Raw genomic sequence first — 15,572 nt, forward strand, 5'->3', positions numbered from 1 at the left:
ATAACTTGTTCAGTTTCCCCCTAGCACAGCTCTGTTTTGAAATTGGTCTCGTTTTAATTGACGTCACTGACATAATTTGAAATATGATTGTGGGACTCCTGCCTCATTGCTTTAAGAAAGATACAGCCTTGGAAAAGACTGCATTATATATTTGTCCTATTATCTTTTGCACTATTATCAGATATAAAACAGAAGTGCCATCAGAATGTAGCATTGAGTCATTAGTTACAAACAGTGCCAGTACTTGTCCTGGTGAGATGGTAAGAGTCGGTTGCTCATGAAATGAGAGGTAAAATTTCATTCTTTAGAGAAGGGACTGCTGAGATCTTGTTCTCTGAACAAGTACATCTTGAGGCTACCTCAGAAAAATAGGCATAAAGTTGGAAGAGAAAGGAGTAGAAAGATAGCAAAGGAAACACTGTTTTGTTATTTGAAGGTGCTTAGCTGTCAGAAGGCACAGTTGTTTATTATAAAGGTTGTTGCTTCACCAAAAGTAGAAGAAATAACCAACTGTGTACCTGCAGAAAAACATTTCTACTTCTAATGTAAGTAAATTACATTAAAGGGCCTTTGTAAGGAATATTCAGTGCTTTTATTTAAAGAAGCCATTGGGTGGTCATGGTGGTCATCCTCCTGGTTGAAATTGCTCTTCATTTCTAATTGAAACTTGTCTGGCTTCAGCTTGCAGTCACGGATTTTTTCAGATGCTTTTCAGCACAACATAAGAGAACCATATATATTTCTCTTTATTTCTTCTCTGTGAAAATCCTCATACACAGAAAACAAATCACTCTTTGTCCCCTCCCCCCTTTTAAAAAATAATAAAAAAATAAAAAATTAAATGACTGGGTTATTTGAGGGTGTGTCTTCATGATACAGAGCAGCTTTGTGTAGTTACCACCTCTGGACTCAGGAGCTATGCAGCAGGGGCCACGTTGATGAGCTTCAGTTAGTCCTGGAGCAGGCTCAGCTGGCATGAGCAGTGGGCTGTCTCTGTCCAGTGTTATTGCACAACATGGTCATGCCCCAGCTCTTGCACAGTAAGTCATTTTCTCCAGTCTTTGAGTCACTTCAGTAAGAATCCACTGCACTTTCTCCAGCTGTTTTAAAAGCCTCTTTATTGTCCCAGAACCAGACAGACTATTCCAATATTTTAACCAACACTATATATGGGAACAGAACTGTTTTCCTTCTGATACTCTTTACTCTTCATGTTTACATAGCCAAGGAGGTAAGAGTGCCTTCCTTTTGTTAGTTTTTCAGTGGTACCTCATTTTCAAAACTGGGGTTTGCTCCCTCCCAGTAATGGTTTCTGGATGCTTGACACTTGCTGCTTTTCAGGATTGTGTCCATAGCTAGTTGTCAGTGCTCTTAGTTCCTAAGGAATGATTGTCTATACATTTTTTTTTTAGTTGATTTACTTTGTGATCTGTTTTGGCCTGCATCAGTAACATGTCCTTTTCACTATTTAACTCTCCTGTGTTTGTTAGCTGCAGATTATTTCAGATAGTACAGTACTATTGAAAACATTGAAGAGTAGGATTCTCAACAGATGCTGGTAGAGGAACTCCTATCTAAGTTGTCAGTGTGAGAGCTGGCAGCTAGTTCTTAATACAAGAAAGAGTAAATGCACTGATGGAGTTCTGTGCCAGCTCCTGAAATTTGAGTGTCATATACTAATACTTCAGCCACGTGCAAATATCTGTGTATGTTGCACTGGCACAGCAGTGTTTGATGTGAATTTGAAAAGTAAACTGTATTCAGCAAGACCTGAGTTTGCTAATGATGGTGATTAGCATTAATTATTATTTGTGCCCTTTTAGTGTGATTGAAGAGAAATCCATAAGAGCTCTCCAGCTGTTTTTCCTGAGTAGACACTAGTCTAAGTGAGCTATAATCGTCTCAGGTCATCCATTTACTCCTTTTGCTGGTTAACAAACTGCAATCCACTGGTTGTCCAGAGTTGTGCTAGTGTTAAGCAGTGGACTACAGCTCTCCCTAGCTGCCCCTGAAGGTTTCTGTGATTAACTGATCAGCTGATCTTCAAATACTTGCTTTTAACTGATGTTATTTAATATTTTCTTTTGTTAGCAACAGAACTAGGAAATAGTTCATCATTTTCCTGACGTGTGGTTTATATAGCATTCTCTGTGCTTTTAGTAACAGTTCTTGCTATGCAGGTCTAAGAATGGATTTTATTATTGTTAGAGTATTTCCTCTCTGATACTTCAAAAAAATAAAATAAAATCTTATCCCTTAGATCTGTCAGTAAATTTATTTCTTTTTTTGCTTTTTTTATGGTAGCCCTCCCCTAACTCTTCCGGGAAACAGAAGTGAGGTATTTAACAAAGCTCTCCTGTGTTTTGAATAGCAGGTGCTAACAGTTTGGCCATCTAATAATTGCGAAAAGTGTATTCACTGAAATTGTACTGGTCTTTGTGTTATTTGATTAAAAAACCCAAACAAATTTACAACAAAACAAACCACAAATAAAAAACAGCCTCAACAAGCAAATGTCCTGGACAAAGCTTCTCTTCCACCCCTTTGTTTTCTTTGTAATAAAGACAGGATAAATGCGGAGGAAGTCCCATAATACTATTGTAAATCAAAAGTAGGACATCTTTTTATCTGATCTTTTTCTTTTTTCCTCTTAGAATGTTCTCTCTTCCCTCTTAGAATGTGTGATGGAAGGGGTTCCATCCAAAAAACCAGGAAACCAAAACAAACCCTGTGTGAAGATTCACACACACAACTGAGCTTTGCTCTTGTAATTGGCCTTTTAGGATCTGTGAATACTTAAGTTCTGTAAGCTTTCTGGTTGGGTTTGGTTTGCCTTTTTTAGTAGTTTGATTGATGTGCTCCTGTCTTTATCCTTGCCTCCAGGCTGACCATTTGACCAGACGTGGCAAACCACTTCCACAGCAGGAATCACTGGAAATTGAGTTAGCTGAAGAAAAGCCAACTAAACGCTCTGTCATCACAGTTGAGGAATTAACAGAGATAGAACGTTTGGAGGACCTGGACACCTGTATGGTAAGACATATTCCTCTGCCCATTCAGTTAAGCATGCAAATAACTGGGAAAAAATGCTTTTCCAAATGTCATTTGGCAATTTCATGTCATCAGGAAACTGAAGTTAGGAATTGTCTTGTAGAAAAAATGTTAGCTTGTAAACATTGAGTTGCATGTTGCTGTTCAGCAAAGGAAAAGCTTTTCCCTTCATTTCTCCTTTTCTGGTACCTATTCAAGGGCCTTTCCCTTGTCTACATTGCTGCAACCAATACACTAAAACCTCTCCCACTGGCCACAGTTTCACAGAGGTTTCAGTTGCAGGAATAAATTGGACCATGCTGTCCTTTGACAATACAAATCCATGTCTTCATTCTGCTTGACATGGATTCTTCTGAGCCATGACAAAAAAATGCTTCTGCCTGGAAGTTATATTATCGACCTTGAACAGAAGTTGGCTTCTTTAAAAGTAGCTTTTGAATGTATGGAAGAAGTCATAAAACCTTGAGACTGGGCTGCAAGTGATCCTGGAGGGCAAGCTTTTCAAAAGTAATTGATTTAAGAGTATGAGATGCAGTAAAAATGCTGAACATAAATCACTGAAGTACCTTATAAAATTCTTAAAAATTTAAAAAACTTGTTTTATAAAGATTACTCCATGCCGTATAATGATTCTTTGAGATGTAAATCCACAGAATTACAAATTAATGGTTTTCTAATTGTTCCAACCTCAACCCCCCCTCCACCCAGCTCACTCTGTTGAGGAACTCTACTGTGGACAGGAACTTCAGGGGGCCCATCTCTATTAGAAATCAGTCAGTGTAATAGATGGTGTCTGCTGCAAGGGATGGGCTTTCTCTTCTGCTTTCCTGCCTTTCCCAGGAAGCTAAACCAGCCTAAAAATGGGTTGTCTCTTTTTGTAGAAGCTTTATTGATTCAGTTCCCTGAGTAGACTTACTGTAAAGTCAGACAAGTACAGCTCGAGAGAAGGAACAGCAGGGTTGCTCCTTTCTGCAGCAGCTATCTTTTGTTCTTGCATAACTATATAAAACAAAAACACACCTTCATTGGAAATACCAGATTAAAAATCATTCTCTCTCCCTTCCAAATCTCCTTCTTCACCAAGGTTTGATTTGGTGAAATATTTGTCTGAACATCACAAGTCACTTTGAGGTGTGTATTGCTGATGGCATCATCTAGCTCATCACTGGTACTGTCAGGTTCCAGAAGTGTTCTGTAGCCAACATTCAGTAGTCATTTTTAGCCTTAAGTCCTATGGGAGAGAGGCTTCCCAATAAAATGTGTGGCATCTGAACCTTGTACCTCAAAGTTCATTTTTACATGCTGGCTTCATTTATAGGAAAATAAGCTAAGTGCTCACTTTGACACCCCACTCTCCCCCTTGAAATTTATTTTTGCAGCCTGTTAAGAATAATAATTCTTTGAGAATGTCTTTATCTTGTAATCACCATGGATATATGAAAGGATCCTATCGCTGTGCTGTTATCTTTCACTTTGGTTATATTAAAATAATGGAAATGTGGTGATGCTTACACTCTGTAAAAGATGCATTAGATGCTAACGGTACTTATCTTCAGAAAGGTTTATATCTCTCTTCGTTCAGTTCTTTCACCCTCTTCTTGCACAGAGATTCAAATACCGTGGTGACAGATTCTCATCAATATATAATTTCTGAAGAGAATGAAGCATAAAATAAATAGGAGGCAGTAATCTTAATGCTAAAGAATCCATTCATTAAAAACTGTGATCCATTTTTAAGAGCTGCTTTTTGCATCCTGGCTGAAAGTGATATTGGTTGCTGTTGTAAAAAAATATATAGATAGACCCAAGAGGCAGAGTAATACAGGGATTTTTACTGAGCTAGTGTTCCGAGTTTTTTGCAACTAAAAGCATCTTAAGAATGGATTTCATGCTCTTTGGGGTGGAGCTAGAAATTCAAAGATAGCATCTTCCAAGTGATGTATTTTTGCTATGGGAAAAACCTAAGGATTTCAGATATTGTCTTGGAAAAATTGAGAGGATTTGTGGCAGATGTGTCATACAGATATTTGCATGGAAATAAGAATCCTCCTGAAAGGGGCATCATTGAATGCTTTGTGAGCTGCTTAGTGCAGGGAACAGATATGTTGCTGAAAGATTTTACTAGAAAGAGAAGCATATGGTTTTATGAACTGTAATTGTTTTTAATCTTAGATGAGATACAGCTATGTAGACCCCACTTCCAAAATGGCCTTAGTCCAGAACACCGCCTTGTTCAGCCATTGGAAATTCCTAAGCATTACAAAGTGTGATGATAAACAAACGTTAGTCTTGTGAGTAGTTGATGCACCTGCTGAGTATTCTGTTCTTCAAACCTGAAACCTTGAATTTAAGCTTGATGATATGCATGTATGGGAATCTAATCTCTTAACTGCCAAAAAGAATATGGAACCTGGGATGGGGCTGATCAGGTTACTGGGATGCAGGGAAAAACTTGCGTATTCTAAGCCTTGTCTATCAGTTTGCTCCAGCTGGTTGTCAAGTTATCCAGGGAAGAACAGATTTTGGTCTTACAGGAGAGGCACTGAGTTTGGACTATCATTTTGGGGTAGCTATTTTTTTTTCCATTTGCAAAATTGGATTCATTTTTCAAACCCATTTATCTCCAGCAGGCTGGTTCTCTTCATTCTTGTTTTCTTCAGCAAGCTGATCAAGGACTAGTATTCTAGCTGAGGCAGGGTATACAACAGCATGTTGTTATTTACCAACCTTCTTTGAAGGTGTATTTGAACAATGTGGGGAAAAATGGATCCCAGTTCAGTTTTGATTCTGTGGTTTCAGGTAGATTATGCAGCACTGTAGTTAGGTGAATGACAATGAATGAGGTAGATATATTTGTAATGAAATGCTTATGAGCTATTTGGTCTTATATGCGGATTGAAAGGGGAAGGCAGGAAGGTTTGTTTATAAAACTTGGACTGGCTGCATGGGGATCTGAATCTGGTGCTGGTGATAGATCAAACAAACAGGCATTTATGCGTTCCACAGCTTGCCCACCTGTTCTGAAGCTGGGTGCAGAGTAGCTGTGGCTTGGAGGATTTCTGAGTCAGAGTTGCCATCCATCCACTTCATAGTGTGATATGTATAAGCAACAGAGATGAGACAGAATGAACTGTCACAAATGGGCCCATTAAATGCAGCCATGAAAAAAAAGAGACTTTAAAATGTTATTTCTAGTATGTTTTTGTTGTGGGAATTAGGACTTAACTACACACCACGTGTGCAGTTAAAGCTTATTAGCTTTAACTACAGATAAGATTCTCCTCCAGCCTTTAATGATGGCCTAAGAGCCCATAATATGAAAGGTTTGTCAGTCATACCAGAATTTGCTAGTCTGTTAAATGAGCTCTGAAGAACATTGGGAGCAATTGAGTGGTCCAGTGTAGGACGCAATAGCTGGAACATGATGAACCCGAGAGTTGACACCTCCCTGCGCTGCAGTACAATAAATTGATGCTTCCCTAATCTACAGCTTAGTTATCTACTTTAATTAGAGCTGCACTGATGGTAGTAAGTCATTAGATAAAAGTTGTGTGCAAGTAAGATTGAAAGAAAAATCTTTATGCAGAAGATTACTTACTGTTCTCAGATTAAAGGAAGAATCATGTCCTGATTTTCAGAGCTTAGACTCAGTCATGAATTAACTTCATCAAATAGGATGGTTTCTCTAAATTTTTTATGACAAGTGTGACACATTTTAAATTAATACATACATTTTAAAACTAACTTTAAATAAAGCATCCTTTTTTTACTGAGATTGAATATCATGTATCTTGGCATGTGTAATTGATTAGGTAGATACTAATTGATTTAATTTTGCGTAAAGTTGTACTTTATCCTGTCACAGCCGTTAGTTCTTTGCAAAAGTAAGAGATACTAAATAGTGCTCCATTTCCCACCAAAAGGTAATGGAGCATCTTTGTTAGATTGTGTTTAACAATTATGTTCTAAGGCTTTTTTTTTTTAGTTAGCTGTTGGAATGTTTGTTTGACTTTCAGAGTGCTAACGGGATCACAAGAGTAGAGTCCCTATTTAAATAAAAGTTCTAAGAGAAATAGGTTTTTACTAGAATTCCATGTACTCATCATCTTTCAAATGCCCATTTCAGCAGTATAATTTCATTGCTGTAGATAGTAAGAAGCATACAGCCGCCATAAGTATCATTTTAAAGCAAAGCAGAAGTTATTTGCACTATGAAGAGGTATGGTAGGAAATTGTTTGAAACACATAAAGGAATTGTAGGTTGTAATACACCAGTCTGCTTATAGATCTTCTTTAAGGCCTTTCAGTGTCAGTTTGAAATGCTTGCATGGTAAATTACTTGTTTGCAAAAATGCTTGTAGCTAATAGAAAATGACTGCCTCTGATGAATGCTGAATCTTGGCCATTTCTCATCTATTTCTAATTTTAATCATAGAAATGGTTCATTTCGATGGAGGAAAGTTGTTGGTTTTGTTTGGTGGTGGTTTGTTGTTTTTTTTTAATAGGCTATGAGCAATATATTAATGTTTTAGTCTTTATTGAACAACAGATTTCACTTGTACAGTGGAGAAGAAAATTTGCAGAAGTAGCAGAACACTTGTAGATTGGTGGTGTCTGTTTTTTTCCTGGGAATGTTCTAACTAGCCATTGTCAGAGATTTAGCAGATTAGTCCAGTATTGAGGTGAAGACTTATGAACCCATGGGTTCTGAAAGACAAGGAGTGTGTGAACCTCAGTGTTTTCAGAGAAAAGGGAGAAATTTCACTCACCACACCAGAATTGGATTTATCTTGTATTTGAAATAAAACTCATGAAGTACCACCTGAAAGCTTTCTCTCCCCACTCCCTCATCCAAAACAAAATAGAATTAAAACAACAGAAACCCCTTCTGTTGCTTTTACTGGAGGAAGGAGCAAATCATGGTACAGACTCATTTACATGTGCACTGATACTCTAGGAAATGAAAATAAAGCAGATATTCTCTGGTATGCCCTGAAGCTCTTCCACATCTGATTCTCATTGCTGTTCAGCTGCAGCAGAATTGTCTCAGGCATAGACAGCTTGTTGGATGAAAGACTAAATACCTACTGCAGTAAAACCCTAGTTCCTGTTGGATTCCCTATGTTCTCTTGTGCTGTAAATAAAGCTGTAGCTCTGTGCCTGGCTAAATCCAGGAAAAATCATTGTTCTTGCTGAAAAGAGCATTTCCACTTTCCCCTGGACACAGTTCACTCTTTCTTGCCCAAACCCTCACACCTGTACTGGTGTTGTCACAGCCTCACTGTTAACTGAGTGTGGGAATTGATTCAGCTGAAAATTAAGCTTTTTATGGAGGATTTCTTTCCCAGGTTAGTTGACAGCCAGACTAGTTCCCTGGTTGAGTTACAAAACAAATCCTCAGCGGCAAGAACAAGCAGGCAGGGATGAAGGCAAAGGCATCAGCCTGGATGAATGCTGGATTAAATTGATTGTGACACATGAGTTTCTCTCTTGTATGCATTAGCAGAAATGGGCCTTTGATGTGTGGTAAATACAGCACCCTGTGGGAAGCTAGGAATTGGCATTATGGTATGTGAGAGTATTCTTGGCTTCTGAAAAGGCTCCATCAGATAAATGTGAGCAAATCTACTTCAGTGGGAGTCCAGTAATATTTCTGACTCACCCCAAACCAGGACAGTTCATGGAAGTATCACCGGGAGTGTCACAGAACAGTGCCAGTGTGCTCCCTAAGCCCTTCCCTGCCCATGCAGTGCTACGGCTGAGAAAGTAAGAGATAAAGAGAGCCAGTGTGACAGTTATGCAGAACCAGCGAATACCTTATTTGTAAGTTGTGTGTTTATGTGTTAGCCTCACCATCAGTGTTATATCAATTTTAATTGTGAATATATATTACCTATCTATTCCTGGATTCCTAGATACAGTTTTGCAGCATCCTTGCTGCCCTTGGAGGTCCTTATCTGTGTGTTCAATGCCTGTTACATGTATAGACTACAAAGTGCAGTTGCTTTCAGGCTTATGAGGGTTACATATTCCCAGCTGAAATGCTTTAAGAGAAACCTGGCTTTCAATGTCTTTATCTTGGTCTCTGAGTGTAAGGAGGTGATGGATAATTGATATACAGTATGTTTTGTTTAAACCAACCGAGATTTCTTAAGAGTTCAAAGCTATCTCTGAAAATCTAGGGTACATTATTTGCACAATATGAAGTAAAGACTGTAATAAACTGCTTCTAGTTAAAGCACTACATGTAGTGTAAAATAGGATTCTGTTTTCTGCTTAGGTTAGACCAAGAACTGTGAAGTGCAGCTGCCGAGTATTCTGTCTGCATTGTGGCACTTCTGTATCAGGAGCACACTGCCATTCTCTTGCTCCCTCACAGTGGGATGGGGGAGAGAATCAGAAAAAAGGTAGAACTCTGGGTTGATAGGAAAACAGTTTAATAGGATAGAAAAGGAAGGGAAAATGATGATAAAAGAATGCATAAGACAAGTGATGCACAGAACAGTTGCTTGCTACCCACTGACCAATACCCAGCCAGTCCCTGAGAAGTGGGTTGCCATCTCCCAGCCAGCTCCCCCCCCCCCCCAGTTCTATTGTTCAGCACGATGCCATATTGTGTGGAATATCCCTTTGGTCATTTGGGGTCAGCTGTCCTGGCTGTATCCCTTCCCAGCTTCTTGTGCTCCCCAGCCCACTCGCTGATGAGGTGTTACGAAGAGCAGAAACGTCCTTGACTTGGTGTAAGCACTGCTCAGCAACAACCAAAACGTCATTGTGTTATCAACATTATTCTCATCCTCAATCGAAACCACTGTAGTCGAGCACTGTACCAGCTACTAAGAAGGAAATTAACTCTATCCCAGCCAAAACCAGGATAATATCCACCCCTTATTCTGTAGCATCAATGTCATGCCCAGATCCTATACTTTCCAATACCTCCCAATTAATCACCACCATGTTTCCTGTCTTGATATCTACACACAGATATCTTAGTCAATGGGGCATCCCTCTAAAATATACATGAGCCATCTACATGGCATACCTTCACCACCACGTTGTGCACTCTTGCCACAATGCAGTAGCCCAGATGGGTTTACCTCTGCACAGCCAGTTGCTCTGCTTCCATTGCTGCAACCACCCCCACAGGGCATTTGCCACCATCCATGAGTCAGTGTAGATAGAGCACCATCCAGTTTTCTCGGTCAGCAGTATCTATAGCTAAAGTAGTTACATCCTGTGTGGCAGTAGTTGCCTTACTGATTTTCTTTCATTTTATTTCACATGTTGTGAAAAAGCCATGTTGAAAGGAGAGCTCAGTTACAAAGCACTCACTGAAACACTGATCTTGCAAGTTTAACTTCCCTGCAGTGGTTTTAAGAGGGAGTTTACTACTATGACATTAGTCCTTGGCAAACAGAAAGGTCTTGAACATGTAGCTATGCAGTGTACAGTTAGTGCGAGCCCTGACTGCTCAGTCCCACCGTTCACTGCTAGCAAGCATTTGAATAACAAGGCTGCAGGTAGAGTCACCCCATCAGGCACTAGTAAGCTGTTGCAGGCTGTAGCTGGACACCCAGATGAGAGAGGTGACTATCCCTACCTGGTTCACTGTCAGTCAGCACTCATCCACAAACAAAGCCAGCAGCAAGGATCACTTACCTACTTGAGGTAAGGCTAACAGGTTTTGAGGACAAAGACCCTTTACACAGTCTGGATCAGGGGGCATTTTGTCATCCCCTTTGCCAGCAGAGCTGTGGAGTCAGTTGATGTTCAGCACAAATGGATACAGAATTCATCTTTCAACAGCCTCTGTTTATAAGAACCTACTCACAAATTCCCACAGCAGATTAGCAAGAGCTCCTTTGGAGTTGTTACAAAATCTAGATTCTGTAGTCTTTGGCAAGAGGACAACCACAAACAGCAGGAGAATAACCTGAAATAGTGCTGTTTCTGTAACACACATCTGTCTGCAGCTATAATGCTTCTTGATTCAATTAATATCTGGCAAGTTGACTATCTCAAGTGCTTGAGGAGTTTTCTATATAGGTTGCATGGTCCTTTCTACTGTTTTTTTGTTCTTGCAGTGTCTCAAATGAATAACTTGGCACAAGTTACTTATCTGTACTGTATGGGGGAGTCTTATTTACTCTGAAACATGGAGAGCCTGCTGAAAATAGCATATGCACGAGTCTGTCTCGTGCACTAAGTGCACTTTATGGTTCTCAGTTCACCCAGAAGAATAGGAGGCTTGTAATTTTTTGCTCTGCAAAATCAATACCTCATATTTCAGGGATAAAGCATAGTGCTCATAGGAAGAGGGAAGTGGAAGTCTGTGTTAGGGCAAGTGGATGTAGATTACCATTAGATTTTGCTATGTTTTGTCAAGGAAAAGGAGGTTAGGATGAGCAGGGCTATTTGAATAGGAATTTTAAGTAAATACATAAAATCAAGCATACATAGTGCCAAAAATGTAGAAGACAGCTTGAGTCATCAAATCTTAATCCCTGCTGTCACTGACAACTGCATCATGCAGTCCTATTCGCAAATCTATCAAGCTTCCTCTCAAAACATCTCTCTCAGATTAGAGGAAAACTTAGAAGTAAACAGACTCTTCTGTTATCCAGGTCAGCTAAAGCCTCATTGCAAAGTGGTGGGTGTATCTCTGCAGTAAGATCTTGCTTCATGTGAGTGAAGATCAAATTACTGTGAATTTTTGAGGTCAGTAGTGACAGGATTGGAGTACTGATCTGAAACTAAAAGCACTTGAACTGGTGAAAAAATCTTCAATGAGCACATGTTAAAGAAAACTTAAAGGAATAAGCAAGATAGGCAAAGTGATTGAAGTGTCAGGGTAATTCAGTCAAGGCTGATCAGAACCTCTTTTCCATCTTGTACTTTTTAGCCATGAGTCATTTCCAGTACCAAATCTCATACCAAGGCTGAGATTTGATGAACAATACCGTGGTATTTAGATGCCCCAGGAAAAGTTTGTGTTCATACTCTCTGAGAAATGGCAGCATACAGTGCCTTGTTATGAACTAGCACTTGATTACACACTTGTGGGCAAGCAGTCCTGCTTTGCAGAGTAGGCATCTTCCTTTTCTTTCATGATATTGCTGTCCTTCCTAGGCGCATATGCTGCCTCATACCTGTCTGACCAAGAAGCATTATTTAAATCATGTATCACACTTAGGTGCTGGTACTCCATAGACCAACCTTTGAGTTTTGCTATCCTGTCTTGGGTAATTGTGATTGACCTCTTCTGTTAGGTTGTTTTAGAGACAAAACTTAAATACTCTACTGATGTATTTCTGTTTCCCATGTAGGGTCTTGTTCCCTATCAAGATATTTCCTGGTTTTAACAGGGAAATATCTTGGTATGGTAGTTCCTGACAGGACTTAGAAGTTCAGAAGGTTGCAGGTTGGGGGCTCACAAAGTCTGATGGGTATAAAGATTTGCTGTGCATGCTGGAAAGATGTTTGAAATAAATGAGAAAAGAACAGAAGAGCGGCAGCTCAAGTACTGGGTTTTCCCCATCCAGGGTAAACTGTGTCTGATTGACTGTGATACTTCTCCCTGTAGCATTTTCCCTTTGAAATGTCACTGCTTCAGTGCAAGTGATGCATCATCTGCCCCCAAAAGGTCTCATGATGGTGGGAAGATGACTGATTTTCTTGTTCCCCCCCCCCCCCCCCGGATTTCTACTTACCCTTTTGGCATCTGTTCACTCCAGGTTGCTGGAAGGAAGCAGACATGCAGTTGGTTCTCAGTCCTGGGAAGCTCTACAGCAGGCAGATAGCACAGTCCCCATTCGTGAAATCCATAGAAGGGACCTTTAGAGATCATCTAGTTTACCCCCTGCTTTGGGCAGGGACATCTTCCACTAAATCAGATTGCTTTAAAGCCCTGTCCCATGTGACTTTGAATGCTTCCATTCATGACTACCTTGCCTCAAACTTGCTTTAATGATGTTGCTGTCCTGGGGTACCAGATACATATGGTGGCTGTCTTTAAAGAATTGCCAAAGAATATCTCAGACAGCTGTGCACCCCTCTGTATTTTCTGAGTTTAAGAACATTTTCTTCTTACTATATAGAAGTTTGGCTCATGAACAAAGTAATTTTTGCACCAGTGTTTGCTGGCTGAAGGTAATGAACAACCACGAGCAAGAACGTTGTGGTGGCTTAAAGAGATAGTTTGTGCCACCTGACCTGCAGCAGCTATTTGTTCTACACTTAGTTTTTAACTAGAATAAATTAGCTGGAAGCATACTTTTTACTCATCTTAAAGCCCAGCTGATGTAGAAGATGCTGCTATCCTCTTCATGAGCAAGTAGAAAACAGTACTGATGATACAGAGCTGATGATACAGAGAATTGCTTTTTTTCTTGCAGGTGGTAGTTGCAGGCAGAGTTCCTTGCAGGAGACTAATTCAGAACATGAAATAACTTATTCAGTTTAGTAGTTTTAGGAACTGCTCAGTTTAATTCATGCATCTGATTTTTTACTCTTCATAATAAAAGCTTTGGATATTTATATGCAGGAATATTTATTAGCAGGAATTTTACATGACTTGAAAAATGCAACAGCAGAATTATTTATTAAAATAATATATTGTAATAATTGGTGAAATATTGCAGATTACATGAGCCCCATCTCAGCAAGCAGAAAAGCAAAGGTTTCTTGGCTAGTAAAATGAAACAAGCTTAAGGGCAAATCTGTTGAGCTTATCTAACTGCAGTGCTACTCCTTTTCTCTCAGAAAATGTTGCTGTACAAAGTATTCTAAAGGTCAGGCTGCTTTAGATGAGACTAATTGAATTAATTCTGAACCACAGCTCATTCTCTTGAGGAAGGGAAGGAAATAAACAAGCAAACCCCTTATATTCAAGTATGGATTGTGTTGTTTCTGAGGCTTTCTATACAGATGATGAGACAGCTGTGTGTCCAAAGATTAATACGCAAAAAGGCAAGGTTGGTCAATTTACTGCTCTGATTTATAAAGAATACCTGAAGTTGATATATTATTAATGATTTTATTACTATTTATTTTAATGAGACAACAGATGTGTAACACATTTGTCACAGGTAGGAGACTAGAAGAAGTTCGACTGACTGAAATGGTGTCATGGCAGTTTTACAGGTCAGGACTCCTTACAGCAAAACAAAATAGCAGCACTTGTGATAAAATGCTATGTTTTCTTATTCCTCTTTCTTACCCCATAAAACACATATAGCTGAAACAATTTAGCAGTGGTTTAAAATGTCCTGGAAGAATCCTTCCAAATATTTGTTCTGACAGCTCATTCCCATTTCGCACATAGGCACATTGTTATGATTCCCTGATTTGGTTCTGCTCTTGTGAATTTGGTTGGGATTTCCGGTTGTGGATTGGTGTTTTGTCTTTAGCAACGGCCTGTGTACACTGGGAGGCAGACCACTTTATTTTTCAGTTATGCTTAGTGCAAGTGAAGGGAAGGGTTGGGTGGCCTCATGGTCTGTGGTACCTCAAGGGTCTGAAGACTGGCATCTGCAGAGCAGCCAGATTCCGTGGTGACTTCAGGCAAGTCCCTTAGGCTTTGCTTTGCTTGGTGGTGCTTCCTTGTCTAACCTGTTGCCTGCTGTGTGCCTCCCTCTCCTCCTTCTCCCTCCTTACCCCACCCACAAGCTGTTTAGCAACTTTTAAGGTCTAATCAGCTCAGTAGTCACACTCGCTTAGGTGAGAACACTAAAGTGTAGAAAGTAGTAAGATCCGTAAGCCCTCAATGGATCAGGACCATAGACTGTAAACTCCCCCAGATCCTGGGATTGCTTCCTGTTATATATGTATCACTTTGGTCCTAATCACCTTTCCAGCTGCTTGTATAATGTAAGTACTTTTCCTACCCCTGAATTAAATACACAGAACACATGGATGCTGTCTGAGAGAGAAACCATGGTGCAGATTATTTTTTAAATGTGCTGGAAATTTGTTTTTAAGATGTTTCTCTCTGAATTCTGCAGTCTCTCCAGCAACCTCAGGGCACCCCTAGTGAATGATATTACAGAAAATAGGCAAGAGAAGAGAGAACGTGGGTTCTGGCAGGGAAGCGGAGTAAGAGTGTATGTGTGTGTGGACAGCATACAAAAATGATAGTAATGAGGTTTGCCTGAACTGCTGTTAGCTGAGAGCAACTGCATAAAACCAAAGTTTCGGAAGGTAAAAGAAAATAAAATTAAAAACCAAACAAAGGATACCCCAAACAAGCAAAAGCCAATCAAACCAAACCCCTGAGGGCAGTAGGAAAATAGAGGAAGTGGAGCTGTGTGCAAGAACACTGTTATTGCTATTCGAAGATAGCCCATCATATCTTAAAAATTACAGCTACAGTTAACCTTAGGTGTATGAATTGTGACAAGTGGATCATTATTGTTGAAAATGTCAAAGCATTGAAAAGCCGACCTTAATATCCCCTCAACAATTACATTCTGAACTTCATGTTATGCACAGTCTGTTCTCTCTGCTGATAATTAAATGCCGGT

The 15,572-nt window shown here is 39.7% G+C and overlaps 1 protein-coding gene across 8 annotated transcripts in view; it reads left to right on the plus strand.

Annotated features, from left to right (window-relative positions):
- The window catches only part of CARMIL1 (capping protein regulator and myosin 1 linker 1), a 189,472-nt gene that overhangs the window by 146,541 nt on the left and 27,359 nt on the right, over positions 1–15,572 (plus strand). For all 8 annotated transcript variants that reach the window (XM_061364712.1, XM_061364713.1, XM_061364714.1 and 5 more), the window contains one exon: positions 2,884–3,033. In XM_061364712.1, coding sequence (XP_061220696.1) covers positions 2,884–3,033 — 150 coding nt within the window. The remainder of the gene's footprint in view (positions 1–2,883; positions 3,034–15,572) is intronic.

The sequence above is a fragment of the Neopsephotus bourkii genome, unplaced genomic scaffold, assembly GCF_033783945.1.
Source record: "Neopsephotus bourkii isolate Nb327-2 ecotype Australia unplaced genomic scaffold, CSIRO-AGI_Nbou_v1 NB_1248, whole genome shotgun sequence".
NCBI lineage: Eukaryota > Metazoa > Chordata > Aves > Psittaciformes > Psittacidae > Neopsephotus > Neopsephotus bourkii.